Below are 22236 nucleotides of genomic sequence, written 5' to 3'. Positions count from 1 at the left end.
CAGTTTAAATTGACTAGTGCGCATGTAGAAAAACCATATCAGATGGCTTTACGCGACTTCAATAAAGTCTGATACAAGTGTCAGCTATAACACACTCGAAAAGAAGAAGAATCCTCGACGCAAAATAAGGGGTGTTTAACTTACTTGCCTGTGTCTGTAATCGAATGTCCCAAACGTATCAAACAATTTCAATTTAGTTTTTTAAGGTTCTGTGTTTCTCATAAGGAAGAAGGTCTTTGGCCTCTGAATGATTGTCTCCTATATTCTACAAAAAAAAATGCCAACCCTAGTTAGTGAAACGATTCTCAAAATGACTCACTATTATTTGATCTCCAGAATGTCAACTTAAAAATCAAATCTTTATTTGCCAACAATATACAAAATAACAACTACTTTTACATGGTAACATTTATCTTTTAGTTCTGAAATCTTCTGGAGTTAAGCTATATCAAGTCTCGTTAAAATTAAATTAGGGCTCGCGACATCTGTTCCGGGATCATTGAACCCGAAGATTTTAATTAACCGGGGACAGAATGTTTGTGATTGTTAATTACTTGTTTCGGATTGATCCGAGAGTTTGGGAGTTGTGTTTGGTTAATTACTCAATTGGTATGTAAGTATTTTTTTTATTTGTCGCGCACAGAATTAAAGACTACTTGAAAATAAACCTTTCAATAATGAAGATTCTGTTTTTATTTTGCGAATGACCTTACCTGGTCAACATTCTTTGGGAATGCTGTTGCATAATCAGCTGTCAAGGTTTTTTTCTTCCATAGTCATATTGTCGTACAATATGTGTGTTCTCTCTCTCTCTAACAAGTGGTTCCAGGGCGAGAACACATTCCAAATATTATAATTTTTAAGTAGTGTATTTTTTGATAATCATAAGGAACTGTTTACAAACAAAAATGCGCAGGCGCAGGCCCGGATGCACCGCTCAGTGCATGTTTATCAGTTTATAGCATAACAAGGAAGTACAAGGTTATTGGGATACTAGTCATTAAATTTAAACATTCTATGTAATTGAAATTTAAATATAAACAAGAGAATTCAACAATTTTCTGCATACCAGCCAACTATAGGCTGATGGCCTTTAGATAACAAGCTGCGCTCGGGGCATCGCTCCCGTGGGAATTTCGGGATAAAAAGTACCCTATGTGTTATTCCAGGTTATTTTGATTCCAAGTTTCATAACAAGCTGTCCAGTAAATAATGCGTGAAGAGGTAACAAACATACTTTCGCATTTATAATATTAGTTGGGATTGTAACCAGTTAAGAAATGTCCATCTCCTCATTGGGATTTTCTATTTAGCAGAGCTTGCTTCTACACAGTAGACTCCACTGCACGGGTAGACAGGGGACTAGACTACCTGAAGAGGTATGTCTTTTATACAAATAGTAGTACCATAGTAGTGTACAACATCTGATTTTTAGTCAATTCACGTATCCATAAAATAAAATTCTCTTGGATCCTCAAGAGTTTTGTTAAAAATTTCATAGTTATCAGCCATAAACACAATTGTTGTGTTATACAATATTTTGCTAATCCTGCCAAAACTGAAACATATTCGTATGCGCTTGCGCTTTCCGGACGATGTGGCAATAACGCGCAGTGGAGCGTGTTTCCAGTGTTCGCCGAAATTGTTTCGTCAAGGCCGATCCGGGAGGCCGATGAATGACACCGCTCAAAGGCCTAACTACAAGAGATTTTAAATACGTACGAAAGTTTTTGATAATGTACTTATTATTATTATAAGCGTTTGTGAGTTTGTATGCTTAAGGCGGGTAATCTCCGAAACTACCGAACCGACATTATCCAAGATTGCCATAGGCTATATTTTATATCAAGATTCCCAAGGGAGCGAAGGACAACATCTAGTGTACTATATTTCTGTTTCATTCAAGGCAAACTTTTCAAGCAATTCGACAATTTTATTAATCCATCAGCAGTTTACCTTAGGTCCACCTAATGAGTTATAGCTGAATAATCCTCCAGGATTGTCTCCATTAATAAACAAAACAAAATGCATACCGCAGCAAGACCAGATTCTGATCTGATTATTTCGCTGCCATCTTGCCTTCATAAATTAGGTACAACACGCTTTCTTTCTATGCTCTTAATTTTTTGCGGGCATCAGTAAATTTTGTACGTCTGCAGCGGTGTCCTTGCACGAATCATTAAATGTCCATCAGCCATCATGGCTCATGCCTGCGGTCAATGCCCATATTTCTTTAACGGCCACTGAGCCCACAGCGAACAAGTTTATTTGTTGGACAAATTAAAAAAACCCCAACTTTCATTATTCATTTCGCTACAACTTTTGAACGGCTGAACTGGTTTTGATCAAACATATCTAAGAACCACCGCATAAAAATTAGTTATCGAATAAAAATAACCACATCCAAATCGGATCACCCGTTGATGAGCTACGGTGCCACATACACAGACAGACCTAAGTGTGTCTGTGTACGTGGTGTTGTAAGTCAAACTTATAACACCCCTCTTTTTGCGTTGGGGGTTAATTAATAAAATATAGTTGAGTAGATTATGCTCATTATTACAAAATACACAACTTTAACTTACTACCTACACTATGATTAAACGTGTTTGATCAGCTGTTTATAAATATGTAACGTTAATATTGTACCCTCTCCATTTTATACAATGATCATAGTATTGCTCAATGCTCGCATAGCAATGTGCCTAATTGACTGGTCCGCAAATTATGCAAGCCATCAGCGATCTAGTTCGGTATTCAATTAGAATGCGACCAGTTAGTCATCACAATGCTGCTTAATTAATGTAATAGGTATTACTCCATTTTCTGTTTATTTTCAACTGACTTATGTAAAATATAACTTGAGTCAATATATGACAGCGGGATTAACCGATACTTTCGAAGTGAGAGCGACGGAGAAAAATGTATTATTTTCATACTACATCTGTCATTATGATCAAGTTTTATTTCACAAAGTATAAAAAAGTTATCACAATGATTCATTTGTAATTACGCTGGTAGTGGTACGTCTTGCATTAACCAGCCAATTACGTAGGGAACAAATGTTTGGCTGTACGTGTTAGTCCTGGAAGAAGTTGCAAACACGAGGCTTGATGTCGTCAAGGATGATATATGCCAATGTACTTAGTGGAGAAGAAAAAAATGCTAAAGCGGAGAAAATAATATTAAAGCGGACTCTGGGCTCCGACAATGGCTGAGAAACCAACTAAGAAAGGGCTCAAACGAGAGCATCATGTTTGTAGGTAGTTAGCGTACTAGGAATATTAAACTTGTTTTTTTTTAATAGTATTTCCCAAATCTAGCAGCTGGGTTCTGAGAAATTCGTTGTTATTACCGCCACATAGTGCTCCATGCAGGGTAAACATGATGACTTGTGGTTTACTGTACCTCTGGGTAAAATGTAATCTGTGGCATTACCGGAATTTGAGAATTGGCGCGGCTGCGACAAGGTCGCCTCGCCTGTCGCCGGTCACCTATTGTAACTGTATATAGATTAGGTACTGCAGGTTTGCTGTCTATCAGTATAAAGATTACGATGCATTTCGATCTAACCTGTGTCCATAAGGCTCATTGAAATGGTTTCAAAATATTAGCAGTAAAAGATGGTGGAATGACGAATAAATATCACGGCCTCCAACTATAAGGGTAGGGGTCATCTGGCCCCACTGGGACAAACCTAATTCTGAAAGTTACAGCATATTATTTTTTATCATTGGACTCGTGTATAACAACACATCCTCCTTATCCATCGGCATCCAAAGTCGATAATGGAATTTTCTAAATTCTGTTTTAAGCCTTTATCTTGTTATCTAATTTTATTTGAATTTCTTGAACTATTTTCTATCTCACCTGAGCGTGTCACTCGGTTATATTCGCGGCTATAACGCCGCGAGACAAGTGGACATGGTAAAAAAATAAACCATAAAATTAAGATTCAGCTGATCGCTTCGTAAATAAACAGCTAATAAGAACCACGCAGTATTTAACTGCGATATTTTGCTTGCTTTCTTCCAAAAGTATGCGACGATAATTAAAATAACGAGCTCTTAACTTAAAATTTAACAGCTTATTACGAGGTTAAATAAAAACGGCGCTGTTTATGAGACATGGCGGGCTGCCAAATGGGTTACGGTCTATGTGCTGGGGAGACCTGAGACTGAGCCGGTCAATACACTGCAAGTTTATTTGGTTTCTTATTGAACTCCTGTCAGATTACTTTAATTGTTAGTTCCCCATGTAGAAGCTTTGTTAACTTCTTTATTAACGGTTCCGCCCTAGAATAGGACCACTCCATCTCGTTTATATCGTACGAGGCGACTAAAGGACACATAGCTTTGGCAGCTGATATGCAACAATAGCATTCCTAAGTCCCCGTCGGGCAGGTGACCGGTCATAAAATCACAGCCGTATCTTCAAAATGTTAAGGTTTATTTTTTACACTGACTTCGGGCTTCGCGTCGTTACAGCCGCGAATATAACCGAGTGACACGCTCAGGCGAGATAGAAAATAGTTCAAGAAATTCAAACAAAATTAGATAACAAAATAGAGGATTAAAACAGAATTTAGAAAATTCCATTATCGACTTTCCAATTACTCGCGTGTTGCACCAGATTTCTCGATTCACACTGGTAAAGAGACCAAAATATCTGCGGTATTCCCCACAAATTGGGAAAGAGCTTGGAACACGGAGCAACATAGCAGCTATGCAAACACGCGAGATATTTTACGCATAACTGGAATATCCATATCGCGTTTGATGAGAAATGTGTAACTTTGTGTAACAAGATTTATGCGCTGCATCATTTACGATCGAATAAAGATACAGAGATTAGTTACATAGATCATTTATTCGCCTGCAACAAACACACAAACAGGAAAATAGCATATGCTAAAATATCAAAACTAATACAGACATTTGTGTGAACTCATAGACATTTGTAGCACTGGCGAAACAATACGAATAGTGAGAGAAAAGTAAGACTTGAAATTTGAATCAAGTGTTTTATTTATGTAAACTTTATTTAGTCATAGTCCTTGTTACATTTTTAAATCACTGTATGATAAAGAACCATCATAGATGATAATAAACACTAGACCTTCGCGATACCATATCAACATTGCAAAATGTGTGCATAGTAAACATTTTATAAATTCCTTAGTATGTGTACTTACTACCTAAATGAACAAAATAGAAAATAAAAAACTGTCTTTATATATGATTTTAGTATACATTTTGTAGTTTGGAAACAGAAAATCGAGGCTTTTGCTTAATGTAATGTAACTATTTAATTTCTTAATGATCAAATTCATTTCATCTAAATTTATATTTTTCCAATAGGATTTTAAGTACCTAGTATAGTAATCAATGCTTTTCTGTAACTATGAAAATATTAAGTCAAACTTAATATAACATGGCATTGAAACAGTGTGCATCATGTGGGCAGGATTAAACACATTTGTAATGATTTATCAGTCATGTCTATTATTATCTATGTATTCATATGTATTAAATATTTAAATTGCACACATGATCCAACCAATCATAACTTAATTATGTTAAAGTTGTTTTCAATGAGCTCATCTTTGTGTAATCTTTTACTTAATGTTCTAATGTGGGGCCGGGTGTTCGATCAATTTTAACTAGACAAGAATTTTAAAAAATCATGTGGGGGGTAAATTTGTATGTTCTCTGGGCTCTCATCTTTGCATGTTCTTGGTGGTATTAGGAACAGAGACATCCCAAAGTCCAGGGTTATAACAAAAATATCCATTAAATTTTGAAGATTCAGCTAATATTATACAACCAGATGCCACGATGTCAAACTCTATGGAAATCCTGTTGTTGCCTATCAGCTGTTAAGGCTATATGTTCCTTAGTCACCTTGTACAACATCCATTGAAGGAAACAGAGTTGTTCTTGTTGTATTCTAAGGCAGGACCGCAAGCCGTTCTCTGGGCTCATGTATGTGGACAATGTCTATTCACATTATGCTATCTTGACTTATTTATTCTGTCATGGCAATTGGCTTGTTTAAGATAAAGAGAGTGTCAATATAATTCTTATTTTAAAATACAGGACCAGATTTTCATATTATTTTCTTATTACTTAAAAACTAGTATACCTTTGTTGATAAAGTATTGTCCATCTCTCAATATTCTCGACTTTACATTTCAGATCTTGATACAAAATTAAACTCGGCTAACTTGTATCACAGTATTAAATTGGTTGATTTCAATTTGGTGTAAATTGAATCAAATAAAGACAATTTTGATTCACACTTCATACTAATTACATTGTAATGATCAAGTTAATGAAATAAAACATTTGCTTTCTGGTTTATGATTAGCTGGGCACTTTAGAAAATTCAAATGGTTTTTTATGACTCACAAACTAAATGCACCATGCAAAATGACAACAAGACATGTTAACGCCTCTCACTTAGATTTCTCGATAATAAAGTTTTTTAAAAGGAAACAGAGCATAAAATAACAAGGAATATACTTGAGTAATTTGTTTTGGAAAATACGACAGTAGATAATAATAAATAACTATCGTATGAGGAGCCCTAGGAATGTGGAAACCTTTCAATGTCGCAAGGAATGGAATGTTATCAGAATCCGTGCAATCTTTTCTAATCTGCCGTTATCTCACCAAAGCCCGGCCGCTTTGCAACTGCGACTCATCACGCTAGCGGTCGTGGCAAAAACCAGTCCCGCAAACACGGGCTGCTACCAAAATTACCATCTAAAAACTACAAACCACCTTACCTATAGTCCACAACAATTAAATAAGCAGAGCAGCAGAACAGTAATCCAATAGATATATTGACCACAATCCTATTACAGTAAGGACACAACAATAATTCTTCTCGCGTTCACACAATTTAGTCACCACGTTACACACAGTTCTTTTATTTTTATTAAATTCACTGTAAAACACCGAATTAGCAAATATTGGTTACTTCAACACTAAAATTCAGAAATGCTTTCCAGCATCCTTTCCAACTGAAATATCGGCCATCACTAAAAATGTTGCCAGTATGTATTTTAAGTCACGTTATTACGAACTCACGTGTATTGGTACTGCTAGTATCGTCTTAATATTTTCCCTATTTTTTTCGATGAACGAAATTTTAAATGAATATAAGATCATTACACTTCAATGTATATATAATATTCTTATATCTGTACAACGTTCGTATTTACAAAAGGAATATTCCGTTATTTACGATACCGATATTTATATTTGAGTCAAATCCTGTTGCATAAATATAACTTTCTAGCTGTAGTAATAAAATTACTATCATAGAAATAGAGTCACAGGTTGAGTGAGCAAATTATTGCGTCGATGAGCTGCATGGAGTGGAGCCATTACGAATAACTTAATGAATCCGTTATTTAACCAGGTGAGGAAAATACCGGTTTCGAGCCCTGAAAAGAAGTAGTATAGATTCAATAGAAGAACACATTACATTACACGTATATTGAAAGTTAGTATTACTATATTGAATGTATGATTTTTCATGCTCGCGAACAAAAACTTTTACTTTCGACAACCATATTTCATCATATAATACTTCATACTAATAATATAAAGAGAGAAAAAAATATTTGTCTTTATATTTTTTTGTAACACAAGTTTAAAACAAATTGTAATAAATTTAAAAACTGCTGAACCGATTTTGATGAAATTTGACCCAGAGTTAGAGAAAACGTTTAGGAGTAACATAGTTTACTTTTGTTATTATGTTTTTACCCAAGTGAAGCCGGGACGGGTCGCTAGTATTTAATATACAAAATGCGATTATAAGAAATCTGTCGCGTTTTCATAGCTAAATCGATGTGCAGATTTTGATAAAATTAGCTTTAAGTATAAATAGTTCATGACCCGAAGTCAAACATTGGCTACCACGGGTAGAGCTGAAAATAATAACTTGAGTTTAATAATCTTTGATTCGAGGTTTTAATTCAATCAAGTTATGTATTCTCAAAAGTGAATAATTATTAACATGCGAATATTTTTTTCTTACTTTCACTAAAACTATTTTTCACAGTTTTTGATTAAATTTAAATGAAAATGGCAATGGCAAAAATTATTCTTCCCATTATAACAAATTAAAATTTCTAATGGCAACATTAGTGCCTTATGTCATTATATGTTCTTAAATGTCAAAATGTAATATGCCTTGGACATCAATCTATTTACAGCCAAACAAATTACACAGAAGTCAATCTAGATTATTATGATTCGTTCTAGAACCTCTAGAACGAATCTCTATATCTTTAAGGATTTACTGTGATTTAGCAATCTTTAAGGATCAGCAATGTTAGGCAGCCTTCTCAAAAGAGAGTTACGTAGATAGGTAATCCATCAATCACAATAATTTTGTGATATAGCCTGTGGATTCAAAACGCATCTTCGTAACTTAGCATTAGTAGAAACGATAACACAGCACCGGTGGAAAAACAGCCTTCGACAGAAGCACGAGTTTGAATATAGTATCGTTGAGTTAGTATCCCATAACACAAGTTTGGCACTTACTTTTAGACTAACTCAATCTGTGTGACTTGTCCTTATATATATTTATAATGAAATCTACTTTTTTTAAGGAAGAGTTCAAATAAGTGAATCTAAACAGCATCAACCGCTATTTCGGAATAAAAAGTCAGTATAAGAATAATTGGATTTATTTTTAACAATTCCTTTGCAGCTAGACAATTTGCAACAACGATTTCATACACATCTTTAAAAACGAGCTATGTTATGTAGTATGTATTGAAGATAGATTCGACGTAATATATATTAATACATGATGAAACATTTTTATGGAAACTTTATAAACATTGTGTTTATAGAATTGGTTACAGTGACAACCGACTTGTACAGTCTGGAGTCAGTGTTTCTGAACCGCCTAACTGCTTCTCTTTGGCTAATAACTTTAGTAGGTACAATGTTATTTTTACGACATGCGATTGTTGTCCAAGTTACCTATTCACGAATCTCTTCTCATTCCATACCCAAAAAGATAAACGACATCCCGTTTTCGTGTATTTCAATATAACTGTGTAAAAAAATATAAGCAATACAACCATAAAATTTATACAACCACAAGGATAAAATCAAATTATTAATACAAGATCGACTCAAGCCTCGAGCACCTGTGAAACCACATTTGCGAATCTACAAAATGAATTCAACTTTTATGGTAAATAATAAAATTGTGTCACACATACAAGCTCCATATAATTTTTTGTTTTTGACTTTACGACAGAGGACCCTGATTCACCCATATTAGACTTATCAAAAGTCTGATCTGCGTGAATTTCACGAGCGTTTTAAACTCCGCCGCGGGCTGTCATTAGTGTTTATTAAATTGTAGCATACACAGTAACATACAATACAGTAGTATAAAACTTAATTATCCTATTATATAAAAAAGTAAAGTACTGGTACAATGTTAATTTTGTGTGTAATTAAAAAAAACACTAATGAAACTACACGTCGCGTTCAAACGGTCGTGAAATTCACCCAAATAGCCTATTTGCCGATGAGATTTCTCGTCTCATCTGTTCTCCTTTTTTTCTTAATCTTAATTAACTTCAAAAAAAGGAGGTTCTAATTTTGTCATGAACTTTTGTCTTCTTTGTTCTCTTGTATATTTCATACATCACTTGCAAACACGTTTTTCAGAAATAGTACTTATTATTTAAATTGGATTATTCTGAAAGATAAAACGATTTAACTTTCTAAAGTTCTGCACAAATCCGCAACGCCGCCGTCATAAGCATAAACATCGAATATTGTTTTCAAAATCCGATATAAAAATGCTGGGTATAACTAGATTTTGAAAAAATGTTGAATTATTATCCTCTATGCTCTGATTGTGGTTAACCTCGGGGCCGGAACCTAGAGTCTATATAATAATATGAATTATCATACAAAGTATATAGCAGTTATACGCAAATTCAGTATATAGATTTGCAAACTCACAGTATCGTATATGGAATGTATGTGTATATGCAATTTTATTTAGAAAGTATGAAAAGTACACTGTACTGGATGGATATGTAACACGCTACGGGTAAACGTACCTTATAACAAGGCCATAAGAGCCAAGCCCCGTTTCTCAGTCGCACTCCGTTGCGATGTCGTTGTTTTTTATATGTTCTGACACTGACATGCGTTACCCGCCAAAAAATTACATTAATTCATAATGGTCGTTAGGTATAAGGTAAGGGATATTGAAAATAAAAATCTGCTATGTCATTCAAAGCTACACTGTTATTATTATGTGGTTTCCGTAGACTTCAACAATACATTTTAACAGAAAAATTTCAATACATGATACATACAAAACACTGGAGTCTGCAAAACTATAAGTACCTAACTAATAATACAGGCACACTTGTCAGTAATCCTAACATATATATATAGTAAAAATTGGATAAATATAACTGTACATACTATATTTTAGTTCATAGCTACACAAAATGCAATACATTGCAATTTCATAACAAGTGAATCAATGCACACACATTTATATTTCAAAATCTTTAAAAAGACATATCTAAAAATCTCACTAAATTTTACAACTATCACTAAACACTAGATACACGAGAAAATAAACTATTTTGCATAAAAAAAATGAAAATTATAAAAAAAATATATACAAAATCGCTTTTAAAAATAGAACTTTAAAAATTTAAAAAATTATTTACTTTTAAAAAATTATTTACTTTAAAAATTATTTACAGTCAGCCCTTTATTTATACAAAAGGTTAAAGGATAATTTAATTTAAAGTATGTTTTGTCACTTTCGCACTTTATAATATTTGACTATGGCAAAAAGAGACAAAATATCTTTAAATTAAAGTATGCTTCAACGTTTTTATTAATAACAGGGATATATTTTAAAACCAGTCTGTAATTTTGGCACAAAAATAATGATGGAAATTTAAAGAATCAAATAAATTTGATTATCAAATAAATATGATATTAAAATTTTCCAATAATAAATAGATAAGATTTGATTTGATTTTTAAATCGCAAAAACTAACAGCAACATCCAACAAAAGATTATGAAAAAGGACATTTCTTTATGTTGGATAAATATTTGTTTTAAAATACTTAATTACACAAATCCATAGACAATTCAATATCGAATACGACACACAGAGCAAGTTGTTTTATATACAATTTGAATATATAACATCATATGGCAACGGATTATGTAAAAATATGTATATATTACATTGTTTCTTAGGTCTAAAATGTACCAGGGGCCTTTGAATATTCTACATATATGTTGATTTGAAGACACTTTATATATTTCTTCTCAAACACAATAAAATCTGACATATTTCTCTATGTTATAGGAATGGGTGGTTGTGAAAGGGCCAAGAGATAAATATAGAACTTTTTAGTTTATGCAATTTTAAAAGTCATTTTACCACGCATGTTTATATAAATTTGGGGCAATTTGGCTGAATAGTATTTCGATAGACTATCGATAGTTAAAGATAGCAACAGACACGGGCTGACGAAATCGATAGGTCAAAGAGACAATATTATGGATACTTTTTAAATTCTTGCAACACACAATACAGTCGCTAGCACTATCAATATTCTATTCAATACATCACAGACCTATACAACGCCCCAGACAATGCTTTAGCGAGGTCTTTATAAATTTGAACGCCCGAGTCGATTCCCTAAGAAGATATTCTAATTGATATTAAAGATCGATAGTTTTGTTTTGATGTTAACTTTTTGTCTATCTACGGAATACTCACGCTATTCCAAATAATTAACTAAATTTTTCATTGTTTTCTGTACATTCAAAGGCCCAGGCATTTAAATACAATAGAAAATTTTGGTGTTAAACGACGATATACAATCAACTTGCGCATGCGCACTGTCAATTATTATTAGGCTAATAATAAAATATACGAGATTACTGGGACTCTCATTTCATTTCAAGGGATTAACGTGTACTTGTCTAATTTATTTCTTTAGAGGCAACATATTCATATTTGAAAGGGCTTTTTAAATAGTAGAATATTTTTAGAATACATAGACACCAGCCTATGGCACTTGCAATCGAATATGCACTTTCAAATCCTATACCTAACATAAATTTTACAGTGACAAAATCGGATGATAAATAGGAAGTGTGCGTGTCAATGTAAAATATATCTTTTGTCCATGAATTTAAAGCCCATATTATTATTTACGAATACGCAGCCTTCAAATTCCTAACCCGATATGTCATCAGCTGATTCAAATGTTATGCACAATTAAAAGTTATGTAATATATTTTCGAATTCATTAAATGCATTCAATAAGTACTTTATGATGTAACAAAATCACAATTCCCAATATATTTTGGGCTTATAATAAATTTATTCAGTACTACTTCATTTCATCGTGTTAATTTTAAATAACGTATTAATTAAAAAATTTTCTGTATTGCTCTTTAAATGCCAAATATTGTACACTAAAATGAGGACAAAACATTATCTGATATGATTTTACATTTGTGTTGCGCCAAAAAACCTTCTTGACCGATTTTGATTAAATTTAGCACAGAGTTAGACCAGAAGGCCTACCATCAACTTTTACAGAACGATTCCAATGCAACTCAATACAATTTAGGCACCTAAAATGAATCGCATTCATACAAAAAATTAAGTCGATGGTACGAATTTGCGATGCAGTTCAGCTTAGGTCGTAAACTGGATCGCGTTATGAGATGATGGTGAGCCCCCAGACCTTTAGGAGTAAAACAGGCTGTCTCATCACTAAACGCAATCACAGGCGGACGCCGGTTTTGAACGAAATAGGTCTTAATTTTCTTTCGAATAAAAGGAAAAATTATTCAACTCTTCTCTAGTCACTATAGCTCCCGAGCCGAGTTAGTCTGATACATTAGACTATTTCTCAATACATGAAAATCAATAGTCGATCGACAATGATATCTTGATTCATTTCTACCTACAAAATCGTGGTGTTTTTAGTTTAACCAAGCAATATGCTACATTAGATACATTTAAGACTTTTCTTTACATTTCTCGAATATTTCTCAGTACATGGACAGCAACAAATCACCATCCACGATAGACTCGTGTGTACCTGTGTACCAATAATGTCATTCAGTCTAGTAGCATTGGGATCAATCTCGAGACCTAACTTCAGAAGGCTATTGCTTAATTTTCTTACACACTGAGAAATACTAAGAAACTTGTGTAGCTTGCAACAGTTAAAGATTATATTTACCATATGACCATTTTGTTAAGTTTTATCTACATTTGTATAGGTTTCTCGTAGTTTCTCAGCATTAGTCGGTCGTCCACGCTACACAGACCGAGGGCTCGGTACAATTAGTGAGTGTCCGCAGCACGCAGTGCAGTCAAGCCAACGCTTTTAATGTTTATTGCTTAAGTTTCTCAGTATTTCTTAATATGACTCTAGAAACAGTCCAAGTAACACATCTACCTACAAATATCATCGTTTTGATAAGTTTTTTTTTTAGATAGATTTCTCGTAGTTTCTCAGCGTCGGTCCGTCGTCCACGCTACGCAGACTGATGGCTGGGTACAATTAGTTAAGTGTGTGCAAGTCTAGTCCTGCCGGTGTCCGCAGCACGCGGTGCAGTCGAGGCATTGCTGCCCGCTGCGGGACCGCTATCTCTTGCCGCGGCATCCTAGTTGTTCCTTAAACATTATTTTTATTACAATTATTTATTTTGATTTATTTGCTTGCACACTGAGTGAGTTCACAAGACATATAAACTTACATATGTAATATGTTACAAGGTGTAATATTTAAGCTGCACTATCGCAATAGTTTGTAACTGTAATGGTAGTATTTAAATGAAATAAATAAATAAAATTAAATATGATAATTCATTGACTACTTTGCAATGTTAAGGACTAGTTTTACAACTTTCTGATAAAATATCATATTGTATATCAGGCAGATAATTGACTGTTAGATAGATCTGTGATGTGATAGGCCAGTTAGCCCTATCCAACACTTGCGGAAGACACTTGCCACAGGGCAAAATTAATTTGTAATATATTTTTCAACATGCCTTTGTGTTTAAATTGTGTAATCTTGTGTAATTTACTAACTATCCTTTCTGTGCATTTTGTATTGTATAATAACCAATAGTGGCAACTACTTGACTAAAGTAATATGTGGGATACGTAATTATCACTTAATATAACTTTTAATGTAACTGTTTGTCGTTCCTTAATAAATAAAATAAAATATGTTACAAATTATTCACTACTACCATTACACGACCACGCACTTGGACAAGACACGACACTACATAACAAGTATTTATTAAGTATCATATTTTGGAAAACTGCGCAGGCACATATTTCGGTTAGCTTTAGTACATCTTTTTCAATTTTCCTCAATTTTCTTTCATTTGTTTTATGCAAATTTACAAACGAAAAATTTCGATCGATCCATGCGTTCGCCCGATCTTTTTGACGTTGATTTTTAAAAAAATGCAGAAACTGTAGCAGAACCTTCAGAAAAAAAATGAAGAAAACTGAACTGAAGTGAACTTCGATTGCGTGAGAATCGGACCCCAGTTACCTGCAGAAGCCGCATGTGCTCCAGCAGCTGCTGCTTGTCGCTGAGCAGCGCGGCCGCCTCCGCCTGCGCCGCGTGCACGCATTGCCGCAACACTGACGCCTCTTCCACTCTCCTACGAAATATTATCCAATGTTGTAGATTGCAGCAACAAAAAAGTTATTGATGGAATTAAAAGTTTCCATATACAGGGCTACTGGTATCTAACGCATAACCTACCAAAGGCGCATAAGGTACACGAGAACATCTTTGGTTCTACGACTTTTGTCTAAACATAACAAATACAAAATTTTTCCTTTTTTTAGTTTCAATGTCGTTTCTATAAAACGTTAACTCTATGTTCTATTCCGCTACATAATGCTACTGTACTGTCTCGAGTTGCTCGGCTATTACATAGAGTTAAGATTTGTAGAATCGCAAATTAGATTGTATTTTTTTTAATATGAAAAACAAACTACGAATCACGAAAAGTAGTAAAATAAAAGTTGCTTGTTTTGATGTACCCAAGTAGTCTTTTTTTAAGAGGTTTTGCGTTTGATACCAGTAACCCTGTATATATTAAGGGGGACACTGAATGACTGACTGACATCAACGCACAGCCCAAACCGGGTCTAGAAACTTATGATGTTACAAACTACCTCAATCCTTTTTCATTTATATATTAAGGAACTACATTTATACAGTATGACATCTCTATCTTATACGGGGTAGACAGCCGAGAGTTGTGAAACTAGGAACACGTGAGAATGAGACAGACAGATATGATAAAAGAAGGACATTATTATTCCTACTTTTAAAGGTAAAACTAAACTTACGCTTGTAGAAATTAGTACTGAATTTTAATAACGAAACAAAATGAGTTTCTTTTATAACGAAAATAATACTACTCACGCTCTCAATTCTCTATTATCTTCCGCTATCCTTGCCAAGGTAACCAATCTCTTCCTCAACTCCTCATTCTCCTTATTCAGTCTATCTATCTGCACTCTCGCTTCATCTAACTCCGGTTGCGGTTGCGGGGTGGCTGGAGACGCCACAGTGGAGGGGGTCGACACGGGCGGTCCTAAACTAACCACGCCGGCGGTGTCGCGGGTCAGTCTGAGGGTGGTTAAGTCGATATCTAGGGGTTGTGGCGGCGGGGAGGATATGGAACGGGTGGGTCGGTCTTCTATTAAATGGAGTTTTACGTTGTCTATTAGTACCTGGAAATTAAGATAGTGTAGTAAATAACTTGATGGTGGATTATTATTGTCATTGTGTTTAAATAAGTACCTAGTACTACAAATCAACTTAAAAAAAAAATATTTTTTTTGTATGTATGTAATTTTAAGTTTCTCATGCGATAACTTTCGAGCCGTTGGTCTGATTTTGATGAAATTTAAATGGTATGTAGGATCTGTTAATAGAATTGTTAAGTTCGTGGTGTAACAAAATCGGTTAAGTCGTTTTTTAGAAATATCCACAGTTTTGTGAAAACTCATCAAATAAATATTGTGTTCGCGAGGTTTAAGTTCGCGGCGAACAACTAGCTTTAATTACTACTAATCGATTAAATGCCAATTATATATGCACAATAGTTAACAATTGAATTTTAAATAAATTTCATAAGTGTGTCTTGAAAAAAATAATTAAAATTTATGTATTTACTTGTTATAAACGAGAAATATTCAGACACGAAAATGTGTCACACTGCTGCCCGTCTCATTCACATGTCTTATATACGAAAGAGATCGAATCAAATCGGAATCAGTCGCTGGTCATTTCACACGTAAGACTTGCGCCAGAGACGGACAGAACTGCCAGGACACCAGCCAAAAGCAGTTCGCCTTAGTGTTTTAATGTAACTTTAAGATATACATACTTCTAAAGGCATAGGTGGCACCACAACTTCATCCTCAATGAATTCTGCTAGCGCTAACGCGGTACTCATATTGAGGGATATGCTCAACTCCCGCACTCGTGCTTCTAGAAGCTCGTCGAAGGGAGCCAGGCCTGTTGGTTCCCCCTAAAAAAATAGCTTTATTTTTCATTCTTATTCTCTAAATGTTATCAGGCTGGATTTGTTTATTTGGTAAGTTTATTAGGTACCTACGGATATGTTTTAAAATATAATATTGTTGAGTTAGTATGTATATAGTATCATAACACAAATCTAAAATTTACTTTGTGGCTAACTAGATGTTAACTAGATTAGACCATATATATTTATTTACGCGAGGCTTATACATAAAGCTTAGCCGTTTTCGGCTATGGCGACTGACAAATTAATCTTCTCGACATGGCGCACGGCTTCGTTGGTTTAAACAAAAATTAAAACTCAACGATACAAAATGTTATAATATATAAATATATAGATAAACATCCAAGACCCAGTTCAATCTGAAAATTATCATTTTCCATCTTGACCTTGATCGAACTCACACAGTTAAAGATGATATTCCACTAACCTTATCATCAAGCAACCTCGGAAGCTGTGTCCTCACGAGCCTAGCTGCGACCTTCGGCGTCTCTCGCGGCGTCAACTCGTCACTCTCATCCAACAACGGCTCGGAGAACGCGCGCGCACGCATCGAGAATTTGTTCTGTATTTTACAATTGTTGTTTCAGATTTTAGATATGAATGTTGCGTTGGAGTTGATGGAATCGATACGGTTAAAGTGATCCGTTTCAGTTTAAAAGACAAAGTGTCTTTTAAGAGTAGATTTAAAATAATTTAAAAATACGGGCCACTCACGTGTCTATCATTCGCAATAGTTTGAATAAAATAGTATATCTAATGTTAAAATCGACTGATTTATATTTCAGACTCGATTAAATGTAAATGAAGACTTCTTGATGTAATAAAGATTTATTTGTTGACATTTGCCCAATTCTTTTCAACAAGATAACAAAATCTAATTAAATACGATAAATATTCTAATTGTAGCGAATCCATCAACGTGTATATATAAGCTTAACACAAGTGTTCTTGTCCTAAATGTTGTATCTAAACCGATCGTGTACTGTACAGCCTCCATACACACACAAGCCAATATCCCGACACCGCATGTATTTGTGTTTAGTATTAGTATTAATTGGGCAATGTTTTTGTCTATGGCACAACCTGTCCACAATACATAGAGCATATATGACATGCTGTAACGTAATCTTAGCGAAAATATAGATAAGTATTGTTTGATCAGGAAAAAAAAAAACACCAGAAAAAAACAAATTACTGGAGTTAAGGCGCAATTTTACTTCCTTGTTAACCGACTTCAAAAAAGGAGGTTCTCAATTCGTCGCCACCATTTATTTATTTTACATTGCGCATATCATTTGAGTTGCGCGGTTAACATTGCCTAATCAATAAGAGATGGTGTCATAGAAGTATATAAACTAACATAAATTTACATGCGTGCAATGTGGTGAAAGTGTGACACATACACGCTCACATAATTTGCAGGCAATAAATTAAAAAAATACATTATGTAGCAAAATTAAGGTAATATAATATGTATATGAAGCAGACATCATGCCATATATATAAATAACCATTGTTTTCCGTGTGTTAGTTATAAATATATTTGTATAAACCTATCCTGTTTTGTTTGTCAGTAATAATTCAATCTAATCATTGTTTATTATTTAATCAAAATTATATCTGTATAAATATTTAACTACAATTCTATGCGTAAATCTTGTTATGAAATCTTCAACATTTATCTTGTCAAAAAAAAAAAAGATTCTTACAAAGATTCCGGTTTAAAGAAATTTCAATTCGTATTTTGACTATCATACAATACCTGTGTAGGCTTCGGATGGCATGGTGAAGCTAAAGTGATAGGTTAGAAATCATACAAGGGAAATAGAAAGCAATTTTCAAAGATATTTCCAGTCACATTTGCATCAATAACATATTAAGTAGATATATCCAAATTATTGATTTTCATTCAGTTACCATTCATTTTACAAAAATGAAACAATTTTCGTTTTGTTTTTATTAACATTTTTTATTACTCATGCGCATGCATTTATTGATACGTTGTATCGTTGAATGAAAATCATTAGAAACTATCGATTTTGACCACTATGTCCTTAGAGATAAGATTCAGTTTCACTTACACGATCTTCGTCCTGACATTGCAAAACATTTTCTAATAAAATATTATAGTATGATATTAATTGTAAATGTAAATAAAGTAAAACACTGTTTAACTACGAATTCATTAAGGGACAAACGTCTCCACTTAAGGCCCATAAAATTAACTTTGTGTTTCTCGCTTATACTAAAATATATATCGCGAGAAACTAACGTCGAACAAGGTTTTATTCACTATGGCTGACATTGATATTGAACACGCACATGCGCACAAAAAGAAACATTTACATTTGCCGCCCAGCGTCGATTTTAATTACCTTAATTTGTTTACTACGATATTTACATTTAGTTCGATCATATTTGCTATGTCAGCGCGGTGTCGTGTAAGAAAGTGACGGAAATACCCCCAACTCATCCACTCACACAACCAAACCCCCTTGGCTACGACACAAACCTCTACATCTAGCACGTAACAACTACTCGTGGAAAGCGACCAGGTCGCGCTAGTAATACCTTGAGTCGGTTCTTTCGGTCACGATAGCCGAGCGGGCGAAGAGTCATAGAGAACACAGACACGGAGTTAAAAACGGATGCATAGACAATTGTGGCGGGCGGCCGGTCAAGGCGCTTCTTGGAAATTGAATGCAATGGTATTTTAAAAGATACCGAGAAAACAATGCTCACTAAACCAACATTTTGTGAGAAACTTGAATAAATATAATGAAACTTATAAAATACTAATATATAAAAACAAATTATAAATGTAAATAAAAATTATAATTATTTGTTGTTATGGAATTTACTTTCAGAAAATCAATATGAAAGAAAATGTTTTTTTAGGAAATCGAAATAATGAGATCAGGGCAAAAATTTCGTGAAATCAAATAATTTCAATTGAATTTTTGATTTATTTTTTGACTGTACACAAACATACAAGTATCTGAAGCGCCTTCACCCGCCACTAACTTTATCGATGTAAACAGCTGTAAATCTTAGGGGTATTACGATGGATTGTGACGTGATACGGTGGCACAGTCATGCAGAAAGAGCCTTTACCATGATATCATTGTCTTCGATTAGTCTTCTTAAAGAAAAAACACTAACGGGAAAAAATCATATTATTTTATTTTTTATTTTCTTAGTTATTTTGGGATAACTTACAGTGCTCCACTCCACTCCAAAAGTAACTTAAACACAATATTTCAATTTTTTTATCCCCCGTGGTTTCGATTTAATTCGGGGCTCAAGGACTAAACACGATAATGATGTTAAAAAAAGAAACTTCTTACGTCTATGTTTCGAATAATTATATATTACAAACGCTAATTCAGTTGAAACACTTGCAACACAAAGTAAATAGTAATACATCCATGGTAAAGGCTTGTCGTCTGAATAAGGATTATGTTATCGTATTAAAAAATAAATACTGATCGACAAATGTTAGACATGCCATAGGAAAGTTAGCTGTCACTCTGGACATCTTTATGTATGAATTTAAATTATATTTGTGTGTTAAACAATATTAGATTTTTGAAAGCCAGTGATTGACAAATATTTGAGGAAAAACTGACATTTTAAACATTATTTAGTAGAAATATAAAATTGCTGTGTAAAACAATTATAATATAAAATTTATCAATAACGGGCTATATAGAACAATGATGTAAACGTTAATGTAGATGATGGAATGTAGGTGAAATATTGTATTTACTTTTGTTTAAGTAAGAGTTGTTAAATGACAGGTATTTTAAATTTCATTGTGAAATAAAGTCCTTGCGTACGTATTTCACGTTTACAAAGTACACAAACTTGTGACAGAAAAACTGCAAGGTAACTGATAGGTAGAATATTGTAATATATTCTAAAGTTTGTGACTAAGTGGGTTGGAGGATATATTCTCAAATATTCACGTTTTAAATGAATGATTAAAACTAAGCAATACGTAAGCAAAAACATTAAGGAAATTAATGTTTCTCGCCTGTCTATTTTATTAAAATCGAGTAACATTCTACCTTTCCATCAATATAAACATTATTGAATAAAAAAATATTATAAAAGTATTTTACGCCTGATAATCACGTATGAAATGTTTGTTAAAACTCAAGTTAAAATAATTGATATATAAATTATATGAGAAACATACTGAAGTATACGTTGAACTTCCACGTAAACCATTTTTCGTATAGTTTATTACAAATATTTCAAAGTTTGATGGAAAGATAGTAGAAAAGGAAAAAACAACATTTATCCAACGAGAAAAACATTGGATAGGTTAATTTATTGAGTAAATGATTCTCTTTTGCTTTTCATCAGGCTGATTGAGGTCAAACGTACTCAAATTATTAACAAAAAACGCATCAAGACAAAACACAATCTACAGCCGGTTTTACCTGGAATTCGTCCCAGGGTATGGCGCCGCACTCGTCGGTGCGGAGATCGTCCGCCGCGAGTCTCGTGCTCGAGCGCCCGGACGCGCTCTGGTGGATGATGTGGATGTTGTTCAGACGCCATGTGCACGTTGATATCTGTACAGTTTGGAGAAGTAAGTTTTGAAGCCAAGAATACACTAGGGCAACATTACATTTCAAGTGCAACGTATCGTTCTTTCCTTTTACTGTCAAATCTGCAATATAATTAACACGAGTGAAATCTGAGCGTTTAGTGTGAGCTTTATGTAATAAATATAAAATTCAAGTGTACGTGGCAGGCATAATGACCATTAAGCCACATAGGTAATATTTTGCGAAATCAGCTGTTTGGCTGGGTAAATACAATGTATGAAGGTATTTCAATAAATCTATTTAGATAATGCCACTTTAGATTCACTATATTTTTCTTCCGAACAAAGTATTATTGAATATGTATAAAATGTTTTTGATGAATAATTTTTGAGTACAAAATTCTTTATTCAATACAGGATGATATACATCACTTATGGACGTCAAAATATAACAACATATAACACCACCATTTGACATTAGAAAAAAATAAAAATATCTAATTTGACTAGTGGCCTATTAAACCTATTAAAACCGATCTCGCGTCATATAAGTGGTACAACATTAAGTGATGGCATACCACGTCTCTTCTCCGACAGGAGCTGGTGACAGAATGGTCGCTGGGTGACGATGATCGTTCTACTACTTCGGCCGCCACTTCCACTCCGCTTGACGCTCGGCCGTGTTCGAATTCCCTGAAAATGTTATATCAAGTGATCGATAAGATGATAGTTTGTTGATGGTTGATGGTAGAGAAAAAAATAATACTAATAGACAAGTGAGATATAACATTTCCATACAACCCGCTCCTTCCATACAAAGCGGCTAACTAGCGTTATAAAACCACGCACAAGATGAAGGACAAAATATTTCTTGCTTGATTGCTCTGTCCTGTTTATTCTCATGTATTGCTAAAACTCCTTTATTTGTTTAAATCTTACTGCACTAAAATTCAATTAGTAAAAATACTTCACGCTAGAAGCATTATCTAACAGTCAACCTAAACTAAGTATCATCAGCGTTTCACTTT

At 33.9% G+C, this 22236-nt stretch overlaps 2 protein-coding genes across 4 annotated transcripts in view; both read right to left on the bottom strand.

Annotated features, from left to right (window-relative positions):
* Synd (Syndapin) overlaps positions 1-7064 on the bottom strand; it is a 98890-nt gene extending 91826 nt beyond the window's left edge. The window contains exon 1 of one of the 3 annotated variants that reach the window (XM_053760807.2): positions 6791-7064. The gene's annotated coding sequence lies outside the window, so the exon portion shown is untranslated. The remainder of the gene's footprint in view (positions 1-6790) is intronic. The other 2 variants (XM_064436604.1, XM_064436603.1) reach the window with 2 other exon arrangements.
* A 3220-nt stretch (positions 7065-10284) lies between these two features.
* The window catches only part of LOC128678624 (uncharacterized protein), a 33924-nt gene continuing 21972 nt past the window's right edge, over positions 10285-22236 (bottom strand). The window contains exons 22-28 of the mRNA XM_053760269.1: positions 21787-21901; positions 21099-21233; positions 17078-17212; positions 16492-16635; positions 15522-15832; positions 14634-14745; positions 10285-13735 (exon numbers count right to left, since the gene is read on the bottom strand). Of these exons, the coding sequence (XP_053616244.1) occupies positions 13706-13735; positions 14634-14745; positions 15522-15832; positions 16492-16635; positions 17078-17212; positions 21099-21233; positions 21787-21901 (982 nt within the window). The 3' untranslated portion in view covers positions 10285-13705. The remainder of the gene's footprint in view (positions 13736-14633; positions 14746-15521; positions 15833-16491; positions 16636-17077; positions 17213-21098; positions 21234-21786; positions 21902-22236) is intronic.

The sequence above is a fragment of the Plodia interpunctella genome, chromosome 20 (assembly GCF_027563975.2).
Source record: "Plodia interpunctella isolate USDA-ARS_2022_Savannah chromosome 20, ilPloInte3.2, whole genome shotgun sequence".
Classification (NCBI taxonomy): domain Eukaryota; kingdom Metazoa; phylum Arthropoda; class Insecta; order Lepidoptera; family Pyralidae; genus Plodia; species Plodia interpunctella.
This window is presented reverse-complemented; position numbering and strand designations above follow the sequence as displayed.